Below are 23,099 nucleotides of genomic sequence, written 5' to 3'. Positions count from 1 at the left end.
GGAGTGATTCCTGAGCCAGAAGGAAGTCCTAAGCACAGACAGATGTGGCCCACAAACAACCAACCAAACAAACAAACAAACAAACACAAAACATAAATTTGTGACTTATGTGAACAACCACCCCCACCACAACAACAACAAAAAAACCAAAAACTAAAAAACACAGAGGCCTCTGATTTTACTGTGAGACATGTGATTCTAGATCATTTTGTTCTCTGATCAACCGCATCCTTTAAGGAAATGTCAAGCATCTCATTCAGGGTCATAGAGCTGATAAATAGTAGTGCTGGGCTGGGAATCTGGGAACCTCTGGATTTATTCTTTCTATGAAGAGGTAGAGCAGACTCCTTCTTGACATGGCCTTCTTGGTTATACAGAGGTTGGCGACGTTCCCAGATCCTGCTTGACAGCTGGTCTGCCCCACATCCTGAGTCAGGGAGCAAAAGCAGGGCTGTACTGCTGTGGTCCCACCTGTGCCCAGGTGAGCCCTTCTTCTGGGCAGGTGACGTTCCTTTAACTTATGTCCCAGTAATCATTTCAGTCACTTAGCCAGAGCTTAAAGAACACAGTCCCCATGTAGCTTCTGAAAAACTGCTTCCAGAGTCCCCAAGAGGGGAAGCGCATCCTGCTTTGAGTGCCTGCTGGCCCCAAAGTACCCTCGTGATCTCTAAGCTAGCTGGCAGCTGTCAAGCTCTATCCGTGAAGCCTCACTCTCAGAGATCAGCTTCCTCTGGTTCAGCAGCAGCTGCTCCTTCATTTCACAAGCCCTGAGAGGAGCATGCTAGGTGCCAGACACTGACCCGTGTCCCTAAGGACTCATTCCTCTCTTAAACCCTAAGGCAGAGATACCTGTGTATTAGCAGGTGTGCAGTTTGTTTTTACAATGGGCTCCTAAGGTACAGAGTGCTTCAGAAGGTAGCCAAGGTGATCCAGGTGATCCAGGGCAGCCAGTAAGTAGAAGGATTGGCATTATACCTGAGAACCAGACTACTTCCTGTCTGGTTCCTTTGAAGCATCGCTACAGCTTGTATGGGTAGGTATTTCTGGGGGTGAGGGTGAAGACACTTATTACTGTGATCAGATTTATCAGATATTTCTTCCTTCCTTCCTTCCTTCCTTCCTTCCTTCCTTCTTTCCTTCCTTCCTTCCTTTCCTCCCTCCCTCCCTCCCTCCCTCCCTCTCTCCTTCCTTCCCTCCCTCCCTCCCTCCCTCCCTCCCTCTCTCTTTTTTTCTCTCTTTCTCTCTCCCTTTCTTTTTCTCTCATTCTTTTTTGGAGGTGGGTGCCATACCTGCCAGTGCTTAGGGTTTAGTCTTGCCTCTGTACTTAGGCATCACTCTTAGCAAGGGTCAGGGGAATATTTGTGGTGATAGGGATTAAATCCAGGCCTGCCACTTCCAAGTCAAATGCCCTATCCCCATGTTCTCTCTCCAATCCCTGTCCATACCAGAGAGTTCTCACTGAGGCACAGACTTATGATGTGTGCCTGGAGACTGGGCAGTGAATAGCGGAGACACATCCATAGAAGAAGGACTGAGGGGCTCACAGTCTCAGTCTGGCCTGGTTCTGGCCAGGTCGGATGATACTGGGAATGAGCTCCCAGAACTGGATATGGGACTTGAGAAGGTTTGGATTCCCTTCTAAGTGAGGGGCAGAGAGTCCGAGAGTTTATGGGGATGGAGGAAGCTGAAAAGATCAAAAAGTACCGAAGACAAGGCTTTGCCGAGTCAGAGAGTGAACACCATGGGGAGAGAGAGAGCTCAGTCTAAATCAAAACCTCCAAAACCAGGAGTCCCTGGGCCTGAGCTGACCCTGCACTAGCCGCCACCCCCGGCTTGCCTGCTGGGTGCCCTGCGGTCTCACAGCCAATGGGATATTTTTCCCACTTACTGGAAAACCGCCTGGCCAGACTCTCAGCAGGCCCAAGACAGCCCGATGGAGCCCTTTGGTGGGAAGGTCGCGCTAGAGTGAGGCTGGCCATGTCTGACCACCGAGTGTTTGAAAACTGCCCGGCACTGTCAGAGAACTGAATGTCCTGGTTGTATTTCATTTTAATACATTTGAAACTAATTGGAGCAGCTGGATATAGTTAGTGGTGGGGAGCAAAGTAGAGAGCTTTTTGTGCAGTCTCCCGACTGATGAATGCTTGAGAGGGGTTGACATGTGACAACTGCTATTCTAGACCCTGGCCTCTTAAATGGGGGGTTATGATCCCTTCTGGAAATATGTCACTAAATGTGGGGGTTTATGAAAACTTGGGCGGCAGTAAAAGGTTTCTGATCACACTGTCACTGTCATCCTGTTGCTCATCGATTTGTTCGAGCGGGCACCAGTAACGTCTCTCATTGAGAGACTTATAGTTACTGTTTTTGGCATATCCAATACGCATGGGTAGCTTGCCAAGCTCTGCCGTGTGGGCTCCATACTCTCGGTAGCTTGCCAGGCTCTCTGAGAGGGGCGGAGGAATCGAACACAGGTCGGTCGCATGAAAGGTGAACGCTCAACCCTTGTGCTACATCACTCTACCTGAAATTAATTCAAAATGCACTGGAAGATGCATCTGATGTGTTTCTAGAAATACTTGTCGATGCTGCCTTTCTAGAAGCAAACGGAGTCACAAATGGGATGTTAAGTGGAAATTACTTTTTACCTTTTTTTGCAGCTGGCTGGAAATTTTTGTGGACTGGCACTAGTTCAAAGACTAGTGGTTGAGAAGAATTGATGTGGAATATTCAGGATGTTGTTTGACTTCTAATAAGTTTTCAGTAAAGGTCTATAGGTATAGGGTTGGGGACTACACCTGGCAGTACTCAGGGATACTGTCTCTCTGTGTAGAAATTATTCCCGGTAGTGCTTAAGGGACTATGCAGTGTCAGGGATGGAACCAGAGCATGTGCCAACTCTGTAGCTCTGTCTCTTTAACCATTTCACCGAGACTTCCTTCTTGTTGAAATCCAACACTTGGTCAGGAGTTCTAGGTGACTTGGTATAGTGAAGATCTTGTCCAGGGGCCTGGACCACCAGGTTGATGATGTGGGCTGTGAGCTCATGAGCAGATGGCCTCTCTGCCTGAGTCTCAGTTTCTCCTGCTAGTGCGTGGCTCACTCTCCCTGCTACTGGAGTCAGTGTGGACTCAGGCCCTGCCTGCCAAGTGCCTGGGCAGTTGGGAGACAGTGAAAAGCAGCCATGTCCCTGTGCAGAGACGCACAAAGATCCTGTGGGGCTGGCACTCAGTGGGCAACAGGGTCTCTTGCCTGCTCTAAGGGAGATCCTTTCATGTCCCCGGTGCTCTGATGGATCACAGAGGCTAGCAAACATGTCTGCAAAGTTCCAGTAATGAGGGTACAGAGCTGCGCATGGAGCAGGGAAGCTGGCAGTGACTTCTCCGAATGAGTCCTGGGGCCAACAGATGGGGGTGACTCACCAAAGTGGGGGAAACTCCTCAAATATGGAAGTTCTGAGGTAATGAAGGGATAATGGAGTCTGGAGGTAAAAGAAGGGAATTTGTTGACAAGAAAGCAAAAATTGTATTTGGCAGGGCACTTCTTAGGACCAAGTGTTTCCTGCTGCACAAATACACATCTCCCTTTTAATCATCACCCCCAACACACACAGACATACACATGTACACTACACACTTTTCCACCTCCCACCCCCCCACACCCATACATAAAAAACTCCCCAGTTTGAATCCTCAGGCTCTAAGGGGTGTAAACAGGGCTAGTCAGGATGCCTTCTTTATGGGGATGCTCAGGCATGAGGCTCCACTACCTTCAGGCCTTAGTGTGATCTGACTGGTTAAGAAGTGTCACCATATCCAGGGCCCAGTCCATAGAAGGAAACTGGCCTGCAGTCCTCATTTCCTCTGCCAGAATGGACCCCTTGGACACCTCTGTGTCCAAGACACCTCTTGGACACCCTGCAAGGAAGAGCGGGGTCTAATCTGGTCAGGGATATAACAAGCCAAGGAAAGGGGCTAAGCAAACTTTGGTAGTCAGTTCTGAAGTAGAGGCCCAGTGGGGCCACTTGAAATCCTTCTCATGCTACTTCCTGAGGCCCAAGATGTATTTCTTGTCAGCAACAGGAAAGTACTGAGTTAAGAGTTCATCCAAAGTGTCAGAGCACATAGGGGAACTCCTGGTGGAATTGAGGAGCTAGAAAAATGGGTGAAAGAGGGACCAGGCAGAGATTCACCTTACTAAGGACTAGAATCTTTTATATATGCACATATTTGTGTGTATATATGTGTGAGTATGTGTGTGTTTCTGTCTCTCATAACACATTCACACAATCATATCCTCACACACACACTTGTACACCCACACCTCGAACATACATTTATATGCACACTCATGAAGAGCCATCAGGAATTTGTGAGGTGAGCCTCAATACAGAAAAACTCCTCTGTAAAGATCTAAAGGCCAACTAGAGCCTTGCACCACTGAACTGTGAGCTAGTCATCACACTTAGCTAACAATCCCAAATGCTGGGTAAAGCGCTCTCCCATTGGCTCCTCCATCCCTGGGCTCAGTATTTACTCAGTGGTGCTCTAGGCCAGGCATCCTGATTGGCAATCAAGCAGTGAGATTCAAGTCAAGTAAGATACAGCCTGCATCCTGAAGGGAAATACTGTGACAGAGGAAGGACAGAGGTGATGGAAGGAGAGGACCAAGTCAGATTTAAAGAAGGAGAGAACCTGGTGGGGAAGGACTGTTTTTAGGAAAAGGGGCTGTTACACACACAAGGGGTAAGTTGGTACATTTGGGGAGTTGTGAGTGGTTCCTAGAAGATGCCAAAGCATTTCCTAAAGGTGTCCATCTCGTAGGAAGGACCAAGTTGTGTTGCTGCCAACATGAGCTGAAGAACATTTTCCCAAGGTGCAGGACAAAATGATGTTGAAGGTAAAATAGTCTCAGCAGGTAAAAGTGATTTCCTATGCCACTTAGGGTTCAGCCAGGGGAAAATAAAACACTCTAAGAGAAACTTTAGTAAAGACATTCAGGCATGTGAGAGATTGGAGGATTCACTGGGCACCAGTGTAATGCACCACAGAAAGTAGCCATAGCAGGAAACCACTCCCACCCACCCAGCCCTCTCCAAGGATGGAGGAATGTACAGAGTCAAAGATCAAGTCTCTCTAGCAGGAGCTAGAACTCTGAGACTGACAAGGTTTGAAACAGACAGATGAGAAATTCCTAGCTTTCCCACTCCCCCCACTCTCCAGTCTTCCTTCATGTCTTCCTGCATGTTTCACCTGGAAGTTTAACATCAAGAGAGCTTGGGAAATATAGTTCCTCATCATATACTGGCGGAAGGAGAGATGGGTGACTAAGTGGGGGAAGGCAGAGAGGTGATCCAGTGCCAAGACAGATCTGATAACAAAGAAAATAGCCAATAAGCTTCTTTGACTACTTCTTTTATTCTTTTCCCAAATGTTTTTTAATTAAAGCACTGTGATTCATACAGTTATTCATAGATGAGCTTTAGACGTACAATATTGCAGAACCAATCCCACTCACCACCAGTGTCAACTTTCCTCCACCAGTGTTCCCAGGTTCCCTCCCATACCCATCCCCTCCAGCCTGACCTCCTGAAAGACACCTTTCTACATTTGTTTGTTAAAGTTTGGGTCTCTTTATTTCAGTGCTGTTGAATCTGCTGTTTGGATATTTTGCTCTGTCATTTCTTAACACAACTTCTGTACCTGACTCCCTTGATCTGGTCCCAGTTGCTTCTCATCTGTCTCTTCTCCACCTCCCCTCCATTTCTTTCATTCTTCCAATATTTTGGTGGCCAAGGTTGATCAGGACGTCCCCCCACCACTTTAAAACATTGCTTTTACTCATCCAGTTATTCTTTAAATAGCACGGAGAGTGATATCATCCTGTGTTTATTCTTACTTTTCTTGCTTACTTTATTTAATCTGATGTTTTTTAGTTCTATCCATGTTTCCATGAATTGCATGGTTTCATCATTCCTTACAGCCCCATTGTGCATATATACCACATCTTCATGATCCACTTAGTGTGTTGATTTCCAAATAATGGAAGTTGTACTGAGTGCTACAATGAATAATGGTGTGCAGACATTCTTCCGAATGAATATTTTTCTGTTGTAAGAATAGATACCCCAAAACTGGAATTGCTCGGTCTTAGGGGAGATCAATTCTGAGTTTACTGAGTAACTTACATTGTGTTTCCCGTAGGGGTTAGATCAGACAGCATTCCCACCAGCATGGATGAGGGTTCCTTTATTTGCCACATCCCTGCCAAGAGAAATATTTTTTATGTGCCATTTTCATTGGTATAAGATGATATCTCAAACCACATATAAACTTTATAGTAAGTGACAATAAGCATTTTTTCACGTATCTGCTGGCCATCCATTGGTCTCCCTCAGAGAAGTATCTGTTCATTTACCCTCCCCATTTTTTGATGAGGCTTTTAGATTTTGTTGTTGTTTTTGTTAATATTTGTGAGTTCTTAAAAAAATTAACAATATTTTGTTAATATTTGTGAGTTATTAATAAAGGGTTCTGGATATCAACCCTTTATCTGATGTGTTGAGTGGAAATGATTTCTCTCACTCAGCTGCCATTTATTTTTTTAGCAATTTTTTTGTCAGACAGAAACTTTTAAGTTTGTTGTAGTCCCATTTTTTTAGTTTTTATTCTGTAGTCTTTGTCAATAGTATCATATTATTGAAGCCTCCTTTGAGGTCTAGGTCTTGGAGAGTTCTACCTGTATTTCCCTCAGTGCACTTTGTAGATTTGGGTCTAATCTCAAGGTCTATGATCTGCTTTGAGCTGACTTTTGTGTAAAACATACAATATGGATCCAGCTTTAATTTCTTGCATGTGGTTTTTTAATTATTCCAATACCATTTGTTGAAAAGGCTTTTATTTCATTTCATACTTTCAGCTCCTTTGTCAAAAATATTTATGTGTGTTTGTCCTTGGATACCTAGTGGTCATAGGGCATTTCTTTATTCCACAGTTTTGATAACTGTGACTTTATAGGATAGATTCAACTTAGGTAGTGAGATACCTCCCGGTTTCCTGTTTTTCAGTGTGGTCTTGGCTATTTGGGTCTTTTATGGTTCCACACAAACTTAATAATTGGCTGTTCTAAGTCCTTGCAGAATGTCATCTGATTTTGCATAGGGATTGCATTAAATCTATAAAGTACTTTAGATAAGGTAGTCATTTTGACTATGTTGATGCTTCCAATTAATGAGAATGGCATGTTTTTGCCATTTCCTAAGATCTTTAATTTATTTCTTGAGTGTTTTGAAATTTTTATGGTATAGTTCTCTCACCTCTTTTGTTACATTGATTCCTAGGTACTTGATGCTTTTGGACACTGTTTTAAGTGGGATAGACTCTTTGATCTCTTTCTTCTCTGATTCATTATTTGGATTTAGGAATACAACTTATTTTTTTGCATTGACTTTGTAGTCTGATACTATGCTGTATTGGCTTATTGCTTCTAGGAGCTTTTGAATAGACTATTAAGGGTTTTTCATGTATGTCATCATGTCATCTGCAAATAGAGATAATTAGACTTCCTTTTCTCTAGTTTATATCCCTTTTATTTCCTCTTCTTGCCTGATTACTGTTTCAAAGACTTCTAGTACAATGGTGAATCAGAGTGGGAACAGTGAACATTCTTGTCTTGGCCTTGGTCTCAGTGGGAATGCTTTCAGTTTTTCACCATTAAGAATAATATTGGCTATGGGCTTTTTGTTGATAGCTGTTACTAAATTGAGGAAGGTTCCTTCCACCCCTATTTTATTTTTTTTTATTGTTTTGTTTTAAATCACACATGGGTATAAGATCTTATTGAAAGCTTTAGTAAAGACACAAAGGCCCTACATGAGGAACTAGAAGAGCTGGGCCTAATGGATTTATACAGGGCCTTCCATCCTCAAGCCTGTACATGTTCTTCTCTAGCACACACAGAACATTCTCCAGGTTAAATCATATTTTAGTACATAAGTATAACTTACATAAATTCACAAACATAAGAATCATAACAAGCATTCTATCAGACCACAAAGCCATGAAGATATAAAATAACCATAAAAAGAAGATGGGGAGAAACTGTAACCAAATAGCATGCTGCTACATAATACTTGGATCAAGGAGAAGAAATAAAAAGATTCTTTGAGACTAATGATAATGAAGAAACAAGTTAGCAAAATCTACAGAAACAGCAAAAGCCATACTAAGGGCAGTTGACCTGGTCTTTTAGTCATGTGATGGGTCTAGTGTTTTCTTGTGGTTGTAGTAGCAAGGCTGACAGACAGATGAATTTGGGCCTCGGGGCTAAAAGGATGGTATTTTTCTCTCTATGACTAACACAAACCCTCTGAAATTTCATATACCTCCATGTATAATTTTAATATTTCCCAGGAAGGCTGACCAGTGTGAATCCATGAGTCCTGGTTTGGGGTTGGGCTCAGCAGGGAGCAGAAGAGGAAAGTTGGCAGCAGGGAAGCATGTCTAGTCAGGATGTTTGTCTCCCTGGCTCTTGTCTTCTACGTGACCTCTGGTGGCCTTCGCCAAGAGTAGACATTAGACATTATGGTCACTGCTCGGGGGTGTGAGTAGCTCCTGCCCCTTCAACTTGTGTCATGAGCCTCTCAGGAGTTGGAATTAGCTCCTGGAGACTGGCCATACAGCTACACAGACCTGGGGTCCCTCTATTGGAGGAGACTGAGTCCTGTGGGCTCTGAACTTCACTCCAGGAATGGGTGTGGCTGCCCTGCCTCAGGCCAGTGTGGGCTTTCCACTGAGATAAGGAGAAATGCCCCATGTTTGTCACGTGCTTAGGAACAAGCTCTGACTCTGGGTCCAGAAGCCACTGTTCAAGTCCTAGGCCTCCCTCCTGGAATGACTTCAAAGAAGTGACTTAGCCTCTCTGTCCCTTGCAGTGCTTCCTCGGTGTCATGAGAACACGTATGCCTTCTAGTAGATTGCTGTGATGCCCGGAGCAAAGACTAGCTCCCAAGACCCAGAGCTTGGGTTGACAGTGAGACAGGGACACCCCCACCTCCACGCCCTTACTCTGGCAACTGAGTCAGTCAGGAAGGGAAGGAGGCAGACTGCAGCCGCTGGGCAGCTGCTGACAGGATGTCAATATCTGCCTGTCAGCGCCAGTCCGCCCAACTAAAATCCCAGGTGGAAGTTATCAGGCTCTCGCATTTCATAGTTGAGATCTCAATTAAGCAGCCTGGCGCTGAGGTTGCAGGGCAGATGAGTACTGAGTTTGTCCTTGAGCAGGATGGGACAGGAGTGTGGAGGACTCTCCAGGGACAAGAGAGCTGTAGCACCCTGGACTGAGGTGAGGGTTTCTGCAGGTGTGCTGTGGGTCTCCTGGGCCCCCAGAGCCATAGTGGCAGAGTACCCGTATTTCCTGAAGGTGCAGGGTTGAGAGGCCCAAGGCATGTGGGTGGCCTCCTGTCCCAGCACCATGTGTCTGCATGGTAACAAGAAAGGGATTTGACAGAGAATAGGAAAGCACATTTTGAGAAAGTGCTTACAGACTGGTGGACACCAGAATGTTCTATAAATTTCAAGGCATGAGCCACCTTACCAGCATACCGAAACAAGGGTAAACTGTCCTTGTCTAGGAGAGCTTCTCCTCCTAACTTCTTGGGTGGTATTTCAAATGTGGGTGTGGGCTGCCACTCCCTGCCAAAGGTGTGGCATCCAGTCAAGGTCTTCCCAGCCAGAGACTCTCTCCCCATGTGCCCTTGGCGAGCTTGGCCAGCCCTGGCAGTGGGAGGGTTTATCCTGTGTTCTTTGGGCTTCGTTTCTGTGCTGCCCCTTCTCCTCTGAGCAGCACCTCCAGCCCTCTCCGGCCCTCCCTCGGTGGAGACCCCGAGTCCCAAGCATGCACCTGCCTTAGGTTGATCTCAGGCTAGGTCTCAACTCTCTGTGGAGAGGTGGGAACTTTTGTGCCAGCACAACCTGCGGCCGGCACAGGTTGGTGCTCCTGGATGCTGAAGCACCTCTGAGGACACCACACTCGTGTCTGGGCTGGGTTGAAGACGGTCTGGAATCCCCACCTCTGACTCTCACTTGCATTTGTCAGAGGAAAGTGTTTGTAGTAGATGAGGAAGAGGGGGGCAAAGGGAGGAGTCCCTTATTTAATTGCTTTATCTTCATGCTCTTTATCTCTCTGTGTCCCTGCCTCTGCCCTCCGCCCCATGGTTCCCCTCACCTTGCCTGAGTTCATTCTTTCCCCTCTGTACCCCCACCTCTAAATGACAACACTATCTCTACTTTTTCTACTTTCTGTTTTCTCCTTCTCATTCCCTTCATCTTCATACTCACTGTCCTTTCACCATTTCCACATCTTTTGGTTACTTTCCCTGCCTGCTTTCTGATTCTTTCTCTGGGTCCTTCTGTCTCTGTGTGTATCTCACCTGCATGCCCCTTTCTCCTGTGCCTTTATCACTCCCCTGCCTGCCCCCTTCCTCCACCTCCCTTTCTCTCCACACCCCTGTTCCCTCACCCAACATCTGCTTTGCTTTGTTCTCCCTGTGTCCTCCTGTCTATCTCTCCCCCTCTCCCTAATCTATCTGTGCACTCCGCTTCTATCTCTGCCCCTATCTCCACTCACCACTGATCCCTCTCCCGTCCACCCCCTATCCATCACTAGGATGATCCCGGCTTCCAACAAGGCCTTCGTGGTCAACAACCTGGTGTCCGGGACTGGCTACGACCTGTGCGTGCTGGCCATGTGGGATGACACGGCCACCACGCTCACTGCGACCAACATCGTGGGCTGTGCCCAGTTCTTCACCAAGGCTGACTACCCGCAGTGCCAGTCCATGCACAGCCAGATCCTGGGTGGCACCATGATCCTGGTCATCGGTGGCATCATCGTGGCTACACTGCTGGTCTTCATCGTCATCCTCATGGTGCGCTATAAGGTGTGCAACCATGAGGCACCCGGAAAGACGGCCGTGGCCACAGTCAGCAACGTGCTCTCGCAGACTGACGGGGTGCAGCCGCAGGCGCCGGGGCCCCCCAAGGTGGTGGTACGCAACGAGCTGGTGGAGTTCAGTGCCGGCCTGCCCCGAGGCAGCGACTCCTCTTCCTCCAGCTCCCTGGGCAGCGGGGAGGCGGCGGGGCTGGGCCGTGGGCCCTGGCGGTTGCCGCCCCCCGCCCCCCGCCCCAAGCCCAATCTGGACCGCCTGATGGGGGCGTTTGCCTCCCTGGACCTCAAGAGCCAGAGAAAGGAGGAGCTGCTGGACTCCAGGACTCCAGGCGGGAGGGGCTCTGGGCCGTCGGCCAGGGGCCAGCACTCGGACAGAGAGCCCCTGCTGGGACCCCCGGAGGCGCGCGCCCGCGGCCTGCTCCCGCTGCCCCTGGAGGGCAAGGCCAAGCGGAGCCACTCCTTCGACATGGGGGACTTCGCCGCCGCAGCGGCCGGAGGGACCATGTCCGGGGGCTACAGCCCCCCTCGGAGGGTCTCGAACATCTGGACGAAGCGCAGCCTCTCTGTCAACGGCATGCTGCTGCCCTTCGAGGAGAGTGACCTGGTGGGGGCCCGGGCCACCTTCGGCAGCTCCGAGTGGGTGATGGAAAGCACTGTGTAGGCGGGCGGGCCCTGCCCTCCCTGCAGGGGAGCGGGGGGATAAAAACCTTTGCTGGCAACCCTCCGAGTTTCCATGGTGATGTTTACAGCCGGGGCAGTCCAGCCCTCTGTCAAAGGCCTCCTCCCCACGCCACCCACCGCCACCCACACCCCGCCCGGCGCGCTCAGGGACAGCGACTCAGCGGTGGGACGGAGCCCTGAGAGTCGGGAAGGGCGGGCGACTCCGCCTTGCGACCCCAAGGGTAGTGTAGAGGCAAGTGGCCTGGACGGCTTCTGCTTCCATCGTGGCTTTTGTTTATGAATTGGTTTTTCCCGCTTCCCAGGATGTCCCTCTTCATTCACGCAGATAACGGGGAGTTCGCAGCTGCAGGGTCTCCAGCAGCCGGGAGGGGTCGCTACTGCCCGCTGACAAGAGAAGGAAACCTTGTTTCTTCCTTGCTTGGAAACAGGTTCCCTCCGGTCAGACCCTCGTAACTCCTGTCAGCCCTGGGCCAGAGCTGTGGTAGAGGGCGCATGTGTGTCCCCCTGACATCTGCCCACTTCCCTTTGCTTCTCAAACGTGGCACCTACGTCTGTCACTTCTGCTTAAACACAAGAGTAACTTCCAGGACTCTGTGTGTGAGGGGGAAGGAGAGGCTTTAGGGTAAGATAAATTGGATCTTAGCGTTTAGAATTAGCTTTGAAATTGTTGCCTCTGGAGAGGGAAGGTGAGGCTGAAAGTTCCCATGAGCAGGTGGTAGACCAAAGTGCTATCCTTAGGGAGAGCAGAGTAGAGAGTTAAGATGAGCACTGTACTGGGAGTCCAACCTCTGAGTGAGGGTTACAGCACCACCACTGTAGTTAGTTTGAGCAAGATACTTTCTCTTTTGGGACCTCATTCTCCTAATTGCAAAATATTGAGATTGCCAAAGGTCCTTGCTTCCCTTCCACATCACAGCTTCCTGACTCGCAGCATTACAGTTTCTCCTTAGGAGCAGGCAGCTGGGAGGGCAGCTTCTGCTCTGCCCACTGACCTGGACAGGAAACTCTCAGAGGCTCTGGAGGGGCAACGCTAGTCTTGGGAGAGTCTTAGAGTTGGGAGCTTGGACAGACATTTGTCACCCTTTCCTCCTCTGCCACCTCTCTCCTTAGTTAGACCAATTAGCCCAAGGTCTTGGAGCGGGTCACTGACAGGTTATAGTAGGCCCAGTCCATCTGCCTGGGGAGGGGCTGATGGGACCCATTCCCTGTCCATATTTCCAATCTAGGGGCCTTCTGTGTGCAGTATGTCACTTGTTTGTCCCTAAGGAAGATGGCTCAGGTTGGGAAGTGGGGGATATCTACCACTGATGGTTCTTGTAGGAGGATCTATCCATGGAAATATTGGGAAGGTGATAGGAGGGTCCACAGGGCTCATTTTGATACAGGATTATGTAATGCTACACTCCCTGATGGAGTGAAAAGGGGCCAGAGAATGGGTGGCTGGGGAGCTGCTGTTTTCTAGAAGCTTCTGACCAGCTTCCCTGCATTGCTGCCTCTCCTGATTGCCACCTGTTCTGGGTTGCTCCTCATTTACCAACACACTACCTCTCTCTCTCTTTCTCTCTCTCTCTCTCCCTCTATCTCCCTCTCTCTTTATCTCCCTCTCTCTGTCTCCCTCCCCCACTCTCTCTCCCCATCTCTCCAATACTCTTTTCCCTCCCCAGAATTTTCCATAAGTCTCATCTTTCCCCTTCCTTAGATTTGCCAATATCACAGCAAGCAAAGCATAAAGGGGAGGCCACTTCAGGCCTAAAAGGTCTCATGGGCTCAGGCCAGCAGCTGTGCTGGCCCCACCTCACCATAGCACCTAGAACTCTCCAGAAGAGAGTGCAGAGTTGTCCATTCAGGGCTGCCTTCAGACTCCAGTGCCTCCAAGATTCCGGCCTTCACCCTCCACCCCACATCCCTTCCTTTCCGCCCCCCTTCCTTTCCTTCTACTCTCCTATCTTTTTTTTTCCCCTTCACCTTCCATGACTCTGCTTTCCTCTGGCCCTTTCAGATCCTGAAAAGGTCATAGACAGATGAGACCCTTTATGGGATTGCCAGTTAATTTTCCAGGTCAGCCCCAGTAGCTGAGCACATATATTCACTGCTCAGGTGCCCCCTCCCCAGAATGAAAAAAAAAAAAGCATTTTTCCATCCTCCTTCTTACCCATCCCCACTTTCTCTCTTCCTCTTTTTTCTCTCTGCACCTTTCTCATGCAGCCTTTTCAAATGTAGCCATTGAGGAAGTGACCCCAAGTACTCCCTTTCTTTTGGCCTTTTAGTTCAGATGTCAGAAGGGAAGAAAGACCCAAGCTCCTCGGTGCCCTGAGCTCTGTGGTAGCTTGCGATGGACCTGCACTGTGTTTGTCATGTTTCTGACTTGAAGTTTTGGAAAGCAGCTTCCCTGTGGTCAGAATATAAATGCCAATCTTCTCTGTTGCTAAAAAAATATATGTACAGTGAAATGTACAGTTAAACAAAACCACCACCAAGCACACTTCTTGAAGGGAGAAAAAAAGATCGTTCTCGTGTCTGTGAATGTCTGCTGTTTATTTCTTTAGAAATGGGGGTTTTCTAAAGGTGGCTTTTAAATGGTGGATTTTTCTTTGCACCTGTATTTGTTTACTACTTGGTGGGAGCTGCTTCCTGCCAAGTCCGTGTATGAGATGGGAGAGAAAATGGGGGAGATCTGAAATGGGGGAGAAAAAGCTATGGGCTAATAACAAAGAGTTCAACCCCAGCTAACCTGGATCTCCTGTTTGGGACCCCCAGAGAGCTGTCTCTCCTTTGAAAAGTCATCAAGTCACGTCTGGGCCAGGACAATAGCAGGTATATTCAGTAGGGGCGCACAGGTATCAGGTACCACTTTGGGCTGGTCATTATTTTCAAGTTTTTTAATGTGGGGAAGTGGGTCAACAAACGGAAATACAAATCAAAGGTATAGAAATGAACAAACTTCTCAAACACAGACTAGACCAGAGATTCATAAATTTTTCCACTCAAAACCACTTTTCATCCAAGAAATGAAACCCATGTGAGCGCTTCCACAAAAACATCAGATTCATTATGTGGTGGATTTGGAATTAATTTTTGGTCACTGCATATTCAGAAATCTTTTACTGTTGACAGTTTTTTTTGTGGATCCCTTCATTCAGTTGTGTGACCCAGTATGGGGTTGTGACCCAGAGTCTGAAAAGCTGGCATCTAGGTGCACACTGTCCAGTATGAATAAAGTGGGAGCCAGACTATAATTTTAAATTTTCTAGTAGTCACAGGCAATCAAGTATACAGATATGGGAATTATTTTAATAACATGTTTATTTTCCCAGCATATCTAATATCATTTCAACATATAACCAGTATAAAATTGTTAATAGGACAATTTTCTTATCTTTTTCTACAAAGGTTTGGGAATCTGGTATGTGTTTTACATGATAGGGTATGTTTCAATTCCAACCTGCCATCTTGAAAGTGTCTGGAGTCACATGTGGATAGGGCTGATCACTGCACATGGCAACACAGCTCTAGACACACACCTACTGGCAGGGGATTTCTAGAAAGGAGAAAATAAGCATCATCATTTGATGACTGACAAACCATCCCTAAGTTTTCCAGAGATTGTCATGGTACTGCTGTGCATTAATCACTAACCCTCGCGTCAGCTTCTCAAGGTAGCTGTATTTATGGACAATTTTACAAATGAAGGGACTGAGCCTCAGAGGAAATAAGTGATTTGTTTAAGGTCAATTCTGTCCTCCCACTGGCCTTCCTGACCTTTCTTGGCTCTGAATACCTTATCTCTCTGGTCAAGAAGATGCATCAGGCCAGGTCTCCAGCCCAGGCCTCCTGATGACCTGCCCCACTCCTCAGGGGACCCCTCAAAGAAGACATTTTGTTTTGTTTCCCTTTGCTATCATGAGTGTTAAAATTTCAAAGGAACCTAGACTTTAAAAAAGATGGCATCTAATCCCCAGGCAGACCATAGCAAAGGCACTAACTCAGCTGCCCCACTTTCCAAATGGGAGGTAACTCTGCAACCCACCAAGCCTGTGGCCTTTGGCAACCGAGTGCTTCCAGATCTCCATTCTCTGAGAATATCTACTCTGCAGGGGAGGGTTACAGTAACTGGACTGGACTGGGGTGGGGGACTTCCTCTGTCCTTGCAGTTTTGATGGCTTCTGCAAATATTTTAGGGTAAAATAGATCCATTTATTTAAAAAAAACTAGTGTTGGCAGGCAGCAAAATCTGAACACTTTTATTTTATTAGTATTAGGACCACCTATAGCTGTGCTCATGGGCTACTCCCAACTCTGTGGCCAGGGGACCCTGCTGTGCAAGGAATTGAACTCAGGCCTCCTGCATGCACAGCGTGGGTACTCACCCTTTGAGCTATCTCCCTGATCACACTGTGTTATATGTCACACCTAGATTCGCCAACCCAGCAATATTCCATATGATATTGCAAGCAGCAGGAAGTTTGTTGGGGCAAGCAGTGCACCGCAAAGGTATACATCCGAGGTTTCCAAAATAGACTCAGGCCTCTCCAGGCTTCTTTTCCACATCTAACAGGAACAGTATGGAGCCGAGGAGATGATTCAAAGGGCTAGAGTGCAAGGCATGCAATAACGCACGAGCCTCTAAGTTTGATCTCTGGTGCTAACTGGTTCCCCCAGTTTGACTCTGGTGACCCAAACACTGCTGGGTCTAAGCTCTGAACTGTGATGTCAGTCAGCCCACCTAATCAGACAGTATATCATCCAGTGTGTCTCTAGGTGCCCTAAGAATCACTTGGAACACAATCCCTCCACCCAAATAAAAGACTACTGCTTCTTTCACTGGAGCGATAGCACAGCGGGTAGAGCGTTTGCCTTACACTTTGCTGGCCCAGGTTTGATTCCTCAGTCCCTCTCGGAGAGCCTGGCAAGCTACCGAGAGTATCCCACCTGCACGGCAGAGCCTGGAAAGCTCCCCGTGGCGTATTCGATATTCCAAAAACAGTAACAACAAGCCTCACAATGGAGACGTTACTGGTGCCTGCTCGAGCAAATCAATGAACAACGAGAGGACAGTGCTACAGTGCATTGCTACTGCTCCTTTCACAGTTTAAAAGTATCTATTTATGCTTTTAGGATTTAACCTACAGACCTGAGGTTCTCAGCTTTCGTAATTTCCTACATGGTCCGCATCTCATGGTCAGCCACTGTGAACAACCTGGCTTTCAGGCTCCCTTTCCCTAACACAGGGAAACTGATTTAATTCCCAACAGACTACGCAGAGGAGCAGGCCACACTTCTTAAGCTGTCCTGTGACCCTCTGACCCCCGCAACCATCTTGCTATTCTGCAACTCTTGCCAGCTGAACCAATCTTGTCCCCAGCCTCATGTTGGACAGTAGGTTTTCTTCTGCTTCCAACTCAGGGGAAATACAGCCCGAGTGCAGGTTCTTGCCCAGTTATTTATTTATTTATTTTTATTATTGTAGGGATCATTGATATTCTGTTCCCTTGAGTCTACAGCACCTAAATGTGCTCCTTGGGCATCAGAATTTACCAGATTCTCTTCCATCATCACGCCTATAAGCTCATGGAGGCTCATCGTCCAGTCCTTTCCTGTGCTTACCTGCTCTCGTCCCTATTGAAGAGAAGGTGAGGCCAGAGTTCCTCCCACCTTCATGGGCTCCCAAGCCCAGCTGGTCCATAGCCACCAGCCCACTGACTGGCGTCCCACGGCCGGGCCCCTCCACCCAGCACTTATCCCATATGGTTAGGTGATGACGAGCACGCCCCCCACTTTTTGTCACCTCCTCTGCAACATGTGTTCATGGGTGCTCCCTGGCATGCCCAGCACCGACTCTAGCATTTATATATATTTGTTTATATACTTTGTGTCACTTTCCCTTGAATGCTATTAACAAGATATTCCCTAAACTGCAGTTACCTTTATTAGCTGACCTTCTGATACTTCTCCCTTTTGCTCATGAAGAAAATCCTCAGTGCCCTACTGCTCTGCTGCCCGCCCCATCTCCCTCATCTCCCCCAACCCCCAGCTGTATATCACTTGCTGTGTTCTAACAGGCAGGTATCTTGCTTGCCTTGGAGAAGGGACATAACAGGAGAGAAGAGATGGAAGTTGTCAGTTCCAACCATTAATCCAGTGTGATCCAAACCCTACCATCAGCTCTGGCTTCCCAGTCATCCTCTTTCTGAGAATTTCACTTCTTTGGAAATCTCTTTTGTTCATTTTTAATTTGGTATCAGTAATTTCAGTACTTTATATAATATTTATGAAATACAGTGTTGTCATACCCACCTCTGAGTGGAGTGTCAGCACCCCTCCCCTCTGTCCCTAGGTCATTTCTCATTTAGTATTTTCTTCCCATTTTTATTGAGGTACTGTTTTGTTTTTGTTTTGTTTAGGAGCCTCACCCAAAGGTGTGCTCAGGGACCACTCCTGGTGGTGCTAGGGGACTGTTGTGGTACTGAGAATCAAACCCAGGTGGGCTATTTGCAAAGCAGACATCTTGCCTGCTGTACTATTTTTATGTCCCTAACAATACTGTTAATGATAGCTTTGTGCAAAGCTTGAACCAATACCATACCAACACCAGAGTGCCTGTTTCCCTACAACTAACTTCCCTTTGAGTTATGCTTTAAAGACCCCTCCCATGCAAGACCCATCTCCCACCTCCACTATTAGGCCTGTCAATCAACTCTCCAGTTTTTTTGCCTTTGACCATATGTTAGGAATCTCTTAAGGATACAATCTGCTTCTTTACCAAGGAGATGCTGATTTCCTTACCTTGCCAGGTAACTAAGTTCTTATTCCTTTACTAGATTGAGCCGAGGTTGGCATTATCCAAATGGATATTGAATTACAAACTTACATTGATAATGATAGCCGGTATTCATGGAGATTTTTCTAAATGCCAGAAACAGTTCTAAGAACTTCATCTAGATTGTGTCAATTTGTATTATCAAATCTTGACCAAGGTCACTCAGTTAGTGAGTGACAAAGTTAGACCAACAATAAATGGATGCATTCTTTTGTGTTGTGTGTGGCAGAGGAGGGTTTGGGCTTTACTCAGCTGTGACCAGGGATTACAAGGATTACTTCTAGCTCAATCCTCAGGGGTCACTCCAGCAGTTTTTAGGGGACTATATATGGTGCCAGAAATTGAACCTGGGTAAACGTGTGCAAAGGCTTTACCCACTGTACTATCGCTCTAGTCCTGGATTTGTACTGAAGTTACCTATGGAACTGTAGAGGTGATTTGAATTAGTGTTTTCTGGATTTCATGTCAAAGGCCTGAAATCTGACAAATGAGCCTTGGATTTAGGGAGAACATCTCCAGCAGAGATGGTAGAAGTGGCAAATCTGTCATTTACACATGCAGCACGGACTGACTGGTACCCTGAACTGTACCCGGAGACATCAAAGCAAAATGGAAGACCTTGTGCTGTCCGTAAGGGCCTTACATACTTTGCCACATGCAAGAAAAGAACATAAACTTGTTTGTATGTGCTGGTTTCAGAAAGACAGAGTTGGAGAGCACTTATAGCCCCTGGAATCTCACTATTCTCAGGAGGAGAGATGGAGGTATGGGTTGGCTGGAGAGACCACCCCTTGGTGAATCACTGGCTGAAAGAACTTTATGTTCCAAAGGGGCCTTGACCCTGCTCAGAGGGGAGGGAATTAATACTCAGCCTGGGAAAATGAGTGGCTTGAGGCAAACAGGGAGCCAGAACTTTGCACTAGGAGGAGGAAGTAACTGCAGCTATCTCAGGAGGCCTGGACATGGCGGGGGATATGGGTTGGAAAGGACAAAATGGGCCTGTCTGAGTAGCAGTTGCAGAACACTGGGGAAACCCCAGAGTGCTGCATTTGCTTTTCAGGGTAAAGGGTCATTCACTGAGAGAACCGGATTCAGAACCAGTTTGTTGACCTGTTTCCCTTCCAGTCAAGAATCAACAGTATAGTCTTTTTTATAATGGCGAATCTGCCTGCAGAGTACTAAGTAATTATACTGATCACACATTGGATTGGAAAAGTCAGAACGATAGCAGTCATTATTATCAATGATATGCATCATTGAAAACATGATGATAAATGATGGCATATTAGTGATAATAATAGGTATCTCAGGTGCATAGATGCTCAGGGCTGGTGAAGCTTTGAGAGGTCATTCATTCCAGGCTCCCTGGAGAGATATTAGAATCCTTTGTTCACTATCCATGGAAACTGTTATTCATCTCATTACAAGCAAAACCATGCGTGATGAACTACAATATTCACCCTGGGAGGGGAACAACTTCTCATATGCCAATCAGACCAAGGCCTGACAGTTATGACTCTATGTTCTTGGTCGGCCCTAGTGGAGGCATTATTGCTACCTTCAAGAGCTATTCAGTGCCCAGACAGATAGTGTGTTCTAGAGACTGCTATGCCAACAGAACATCCAAAGGGGCTTTCTCTTCTCGTACTAAGGCAGCTCTTTGTCTCCATGGCTTAAGGAGAAAGAAAAAGTCAGGATTATTTCTGGTAGTCTCAGGAGCCCCTGATACTTCTTTATGTTCTATGGTCCCAGCAGCAACTAGAAGGACCCAGAAAATTCTAAACCTCACCCTTGGGCTTTGCAATTTGTAACTATCCTAACATTCTTAACTATCATTAAAAATACAGCATAATAGCCAAAACTTCATCTCAGAGTTGAGAAATGATCAAGTTTCCCTCATTCCTTTGGCACAACAGACTATTTGCTTCTAGGGTATGAACACTCACGGAAGACTCTGCCAGGGGGCAGGGAATCATCCTGTTCCGAGACTTGACCGTGCTAGGGGGTCTCTGCTTAAGTTTGGAGGTGAGTATTCCCAAGGGGCAGAGTGGGAAAACCCCTGAATCATACTTAACACTCCTCTCTACTTCTAACACCATCTACCTGCTCGATATGGGAAGAGAAAAGTTGTCCCCGGGTTGGTCTTTATTTGGGACTCATTACATGATCCCAACTTGAATAGAGATGGAATCACAGAGAAGTGTTTCACTCTTCTAGGAGTTGGAGCTAGGGGAGAGCTGAAACCTCACAGTTTACTTCAGGGAGAAATGGGGTGTTCCAGGACGTGTGTGTGTGTGTGTGTGTGTGTGTATGTGTGTGTGTGGTAAAAACCATGCATACAAGATGGTTAGCTTCCCTGTTAATAAATAGAAACAACTGTGTGGGTCACTGAAAAGGACTGGGAGAGAGGGAGGATAACTTCAACACAGATCAAGTTAGGGGGCCAATTTTCCCCTTGGTCTTCACAGTTTAAAGAGTTTTGGCAAGATTTCACCATCTAAAGAATCCAGATATAATTATAGAACCTGTGAGAGAAGCAGAAGCTCAGCGTCTTCTCAGGACTTTACTCTCCTGCTCTAGGGTCTTCCGTCCTGCCTAGGCCTGTGGAAAATAAAGAACTGTGCCCCAAATGAGGAAAACAGACCCTCTGCCCAGAGAGCCTCCTATCAGGATAGAATGCAGGATGGAGGGAGTTCAGGCCAGAATATCTCACTCACTGAGTGAGTGGAGAGGAAGCATAACTACAGCCAACTGAGGTATACCAAATCAATAGCAGGGTTAGAAATCTTTTAACATCTCACTTTTCCTGGTACATCTCATATGGATTATAAAATTTTTCCATTCATTACCTAAAAACTTTCCATTTACATCTTACTGTTTTATAGATTTTTCCTGTTTTACAGGTTTTCTGAACTGAGGCAAAAGATGGATTTTCTTGGGGTTGGAGTGATAGCACAGCGTGGAGGGCATTTGCCAATCTGGGTTTGATTCCCAGCATCCCATGTTGCCTCCTGAGCACCACCAGAAGTAATTCCTGAGTGTAGAACCAGGAATAACCCTTGTGCGTCACCAGGTGTGACCCAAAAAGCCAAAAAAAAAAAAAAACGAATCACAAAACACTACTTTTTTCTCCTCCATTTTTATTTGGGCACCATAATTTACAATACTGTTGGTAAAAGAGCTTCTTTTATACTGTGTTCCAACAACACAGCCACCACGAATGTCAGTGTCCTGCACCAATATCTGTTTCCCCTCCTGCCCCTACCTCATCTCTGCAGATTCAGCTCTGTAAGGAAACTCTCAGAATCTGTTAGCATTGCTATTTGTTATTCTTCTATGAGGTTTCTTTATATCATACACATGAGACATGCCATTCTATGCCTGTTTCAATCCTTCCATTGACTTCACTGAGATGACTGACTTGACCCTCCTGTAGTATCCACATAACAGCATATCGCATGAGTTCATTCTTACAGCTCCTATTCTTACAGCTGAGAAGTGTTTCACTGTGCATATACACCAATTTCTGTATCCACTAAACTGTACTTAGGGTTGTTTCCAGTTCTAATTTTTCTTGGTTAAACAAGGTAGGTTTTATTGAGACTAATTTTGAAAGGTGTAGGGAAGGAGAGAGAGGGAGAGGTAAAGGGAGAGAGAGAGAGAGAGAGAGGAGATAAGAAGTACATGTTTGAGGGTCTGGAGTCACAGTACAGTGGGTAGGGCATTTGTCTTGCATGAGGCTGATCTGGGCTCAATTCCCAGCATCCCATATGGTCCCCCGAGCACCTCCAGGAGTAATTCCTGAGTGCAAAGTCAAGAGTAACTCCTAGGCATTGCCAGGTATGACTCAAAGAGCACCCCCCCCCAAAAAAAAGAAGTACATGTTTGAGAGAGAACACAGGCTTCTCCAGAATGGAAATAGCCAAGCAAAAATCCATAGAGACATGCAAGTGAGACTCATGTTTAAGGGAGAACACAGGCCTTATGAACAAGCCTCTTTCCAGATCTTGGTCACTGTGAATGGTGCTATAATGAACATAGGAGATAGAAATGCAAATATCTCTCAAAATAATATTTTTGGATCTTTGGGTTATGTGTCAAAAGGTGAATTTCTGGGTCATATGGAAACTTAATTCTTCACTTTTTGAAATGTGTCTATACTGTATTTCACAGAAATTTAATCAAACAATATTGGTACCATTTTGAATGAGGGTTCCAGTTCCTCCACCTTTCTTCCTTTCTTCCTTCCTTCCTTCCTTCCTTTCTTTCTTTCTTTCTTTCTTTCTTTCTTTCTTTCTTTCTTTCTTTCTTTCTTTCTTTCTTTCTTTCTTTCTTTCTTTCTTTCCTTCCTTCCTTCTTTCTTTCTTTCTTTCTTTCTTTCTTTCTTTCTTTCTTTCTTTCTTTCTTTCTTTCTTTCTTTCTTTCTTTCTTTCTTTCTTTCTTTCTTTCTTTCTTTCTTTCTTTCTTTCTTTCTTTCTTTCTTTCTTTCTTTCTCTCTCTCATGTGTGCCAATCTCACTGGTCATAATATACATTAGAAACTGAATTATTACAGAGCCATTTACAATTAGGGCAGTAATAAAGGGCACAAACTGAAACTGAGAGAGAAGCCAGAGTTAGGACTTGGCCGGGGATGCGGCCTAGTTATCAAGTAC

At 46.4% G+C, this 23,099-nt stretch overlaps 1 protein-coding gene across 2 annotated transcripts in view; it reads left to right on the top strand.

Moving 5' to 3' along the window:
- Nucleotides 1-14,152, top strand: part of LRFN2 (leucine rich repeat and fibronectin type III domain containing 2) — a 171,583-nt gene extending 157,431 nt beyond the window's left edge. For both annotated transcript variants that reach the window (XM_055144551.1, XM_055144552.1), the window contains one exon: nucleotides 10,666-14,152. In XM_055144551.1, the coding sequence (XP_055000526.1) occupies nucleotides 10,666-11,608 (943 nt within the window). In that variant the 3' untranslated portion in view covers nucleotides 11,609-14,152. The remainder of the gene's footprint in view (nucleotides 1-10,665) is intronic.
- The last annotated feature ends 8,947 nt before the right edge of the window (nucleotides 14,153-23,099 follow it).

This window comes from Sorex araneus, chromosome 7 (genome assembly GCF_027595985.1).
Source record: "Sorex araneus isolate mSorAra2 chromosome 7, mSorAra2.pri, whole genome shotgun sequence".
Lineage (NCBI taxonomy): Eukaryota > Metazoa > Chordata > Mammalia > Eulipotyphla > Soricidae > Sorex > Sorex araneus.
Note: the sequence above shows the minus strand (reverse complement) of the source record. Positions and strands in the feature narration are given on the sequence as shown.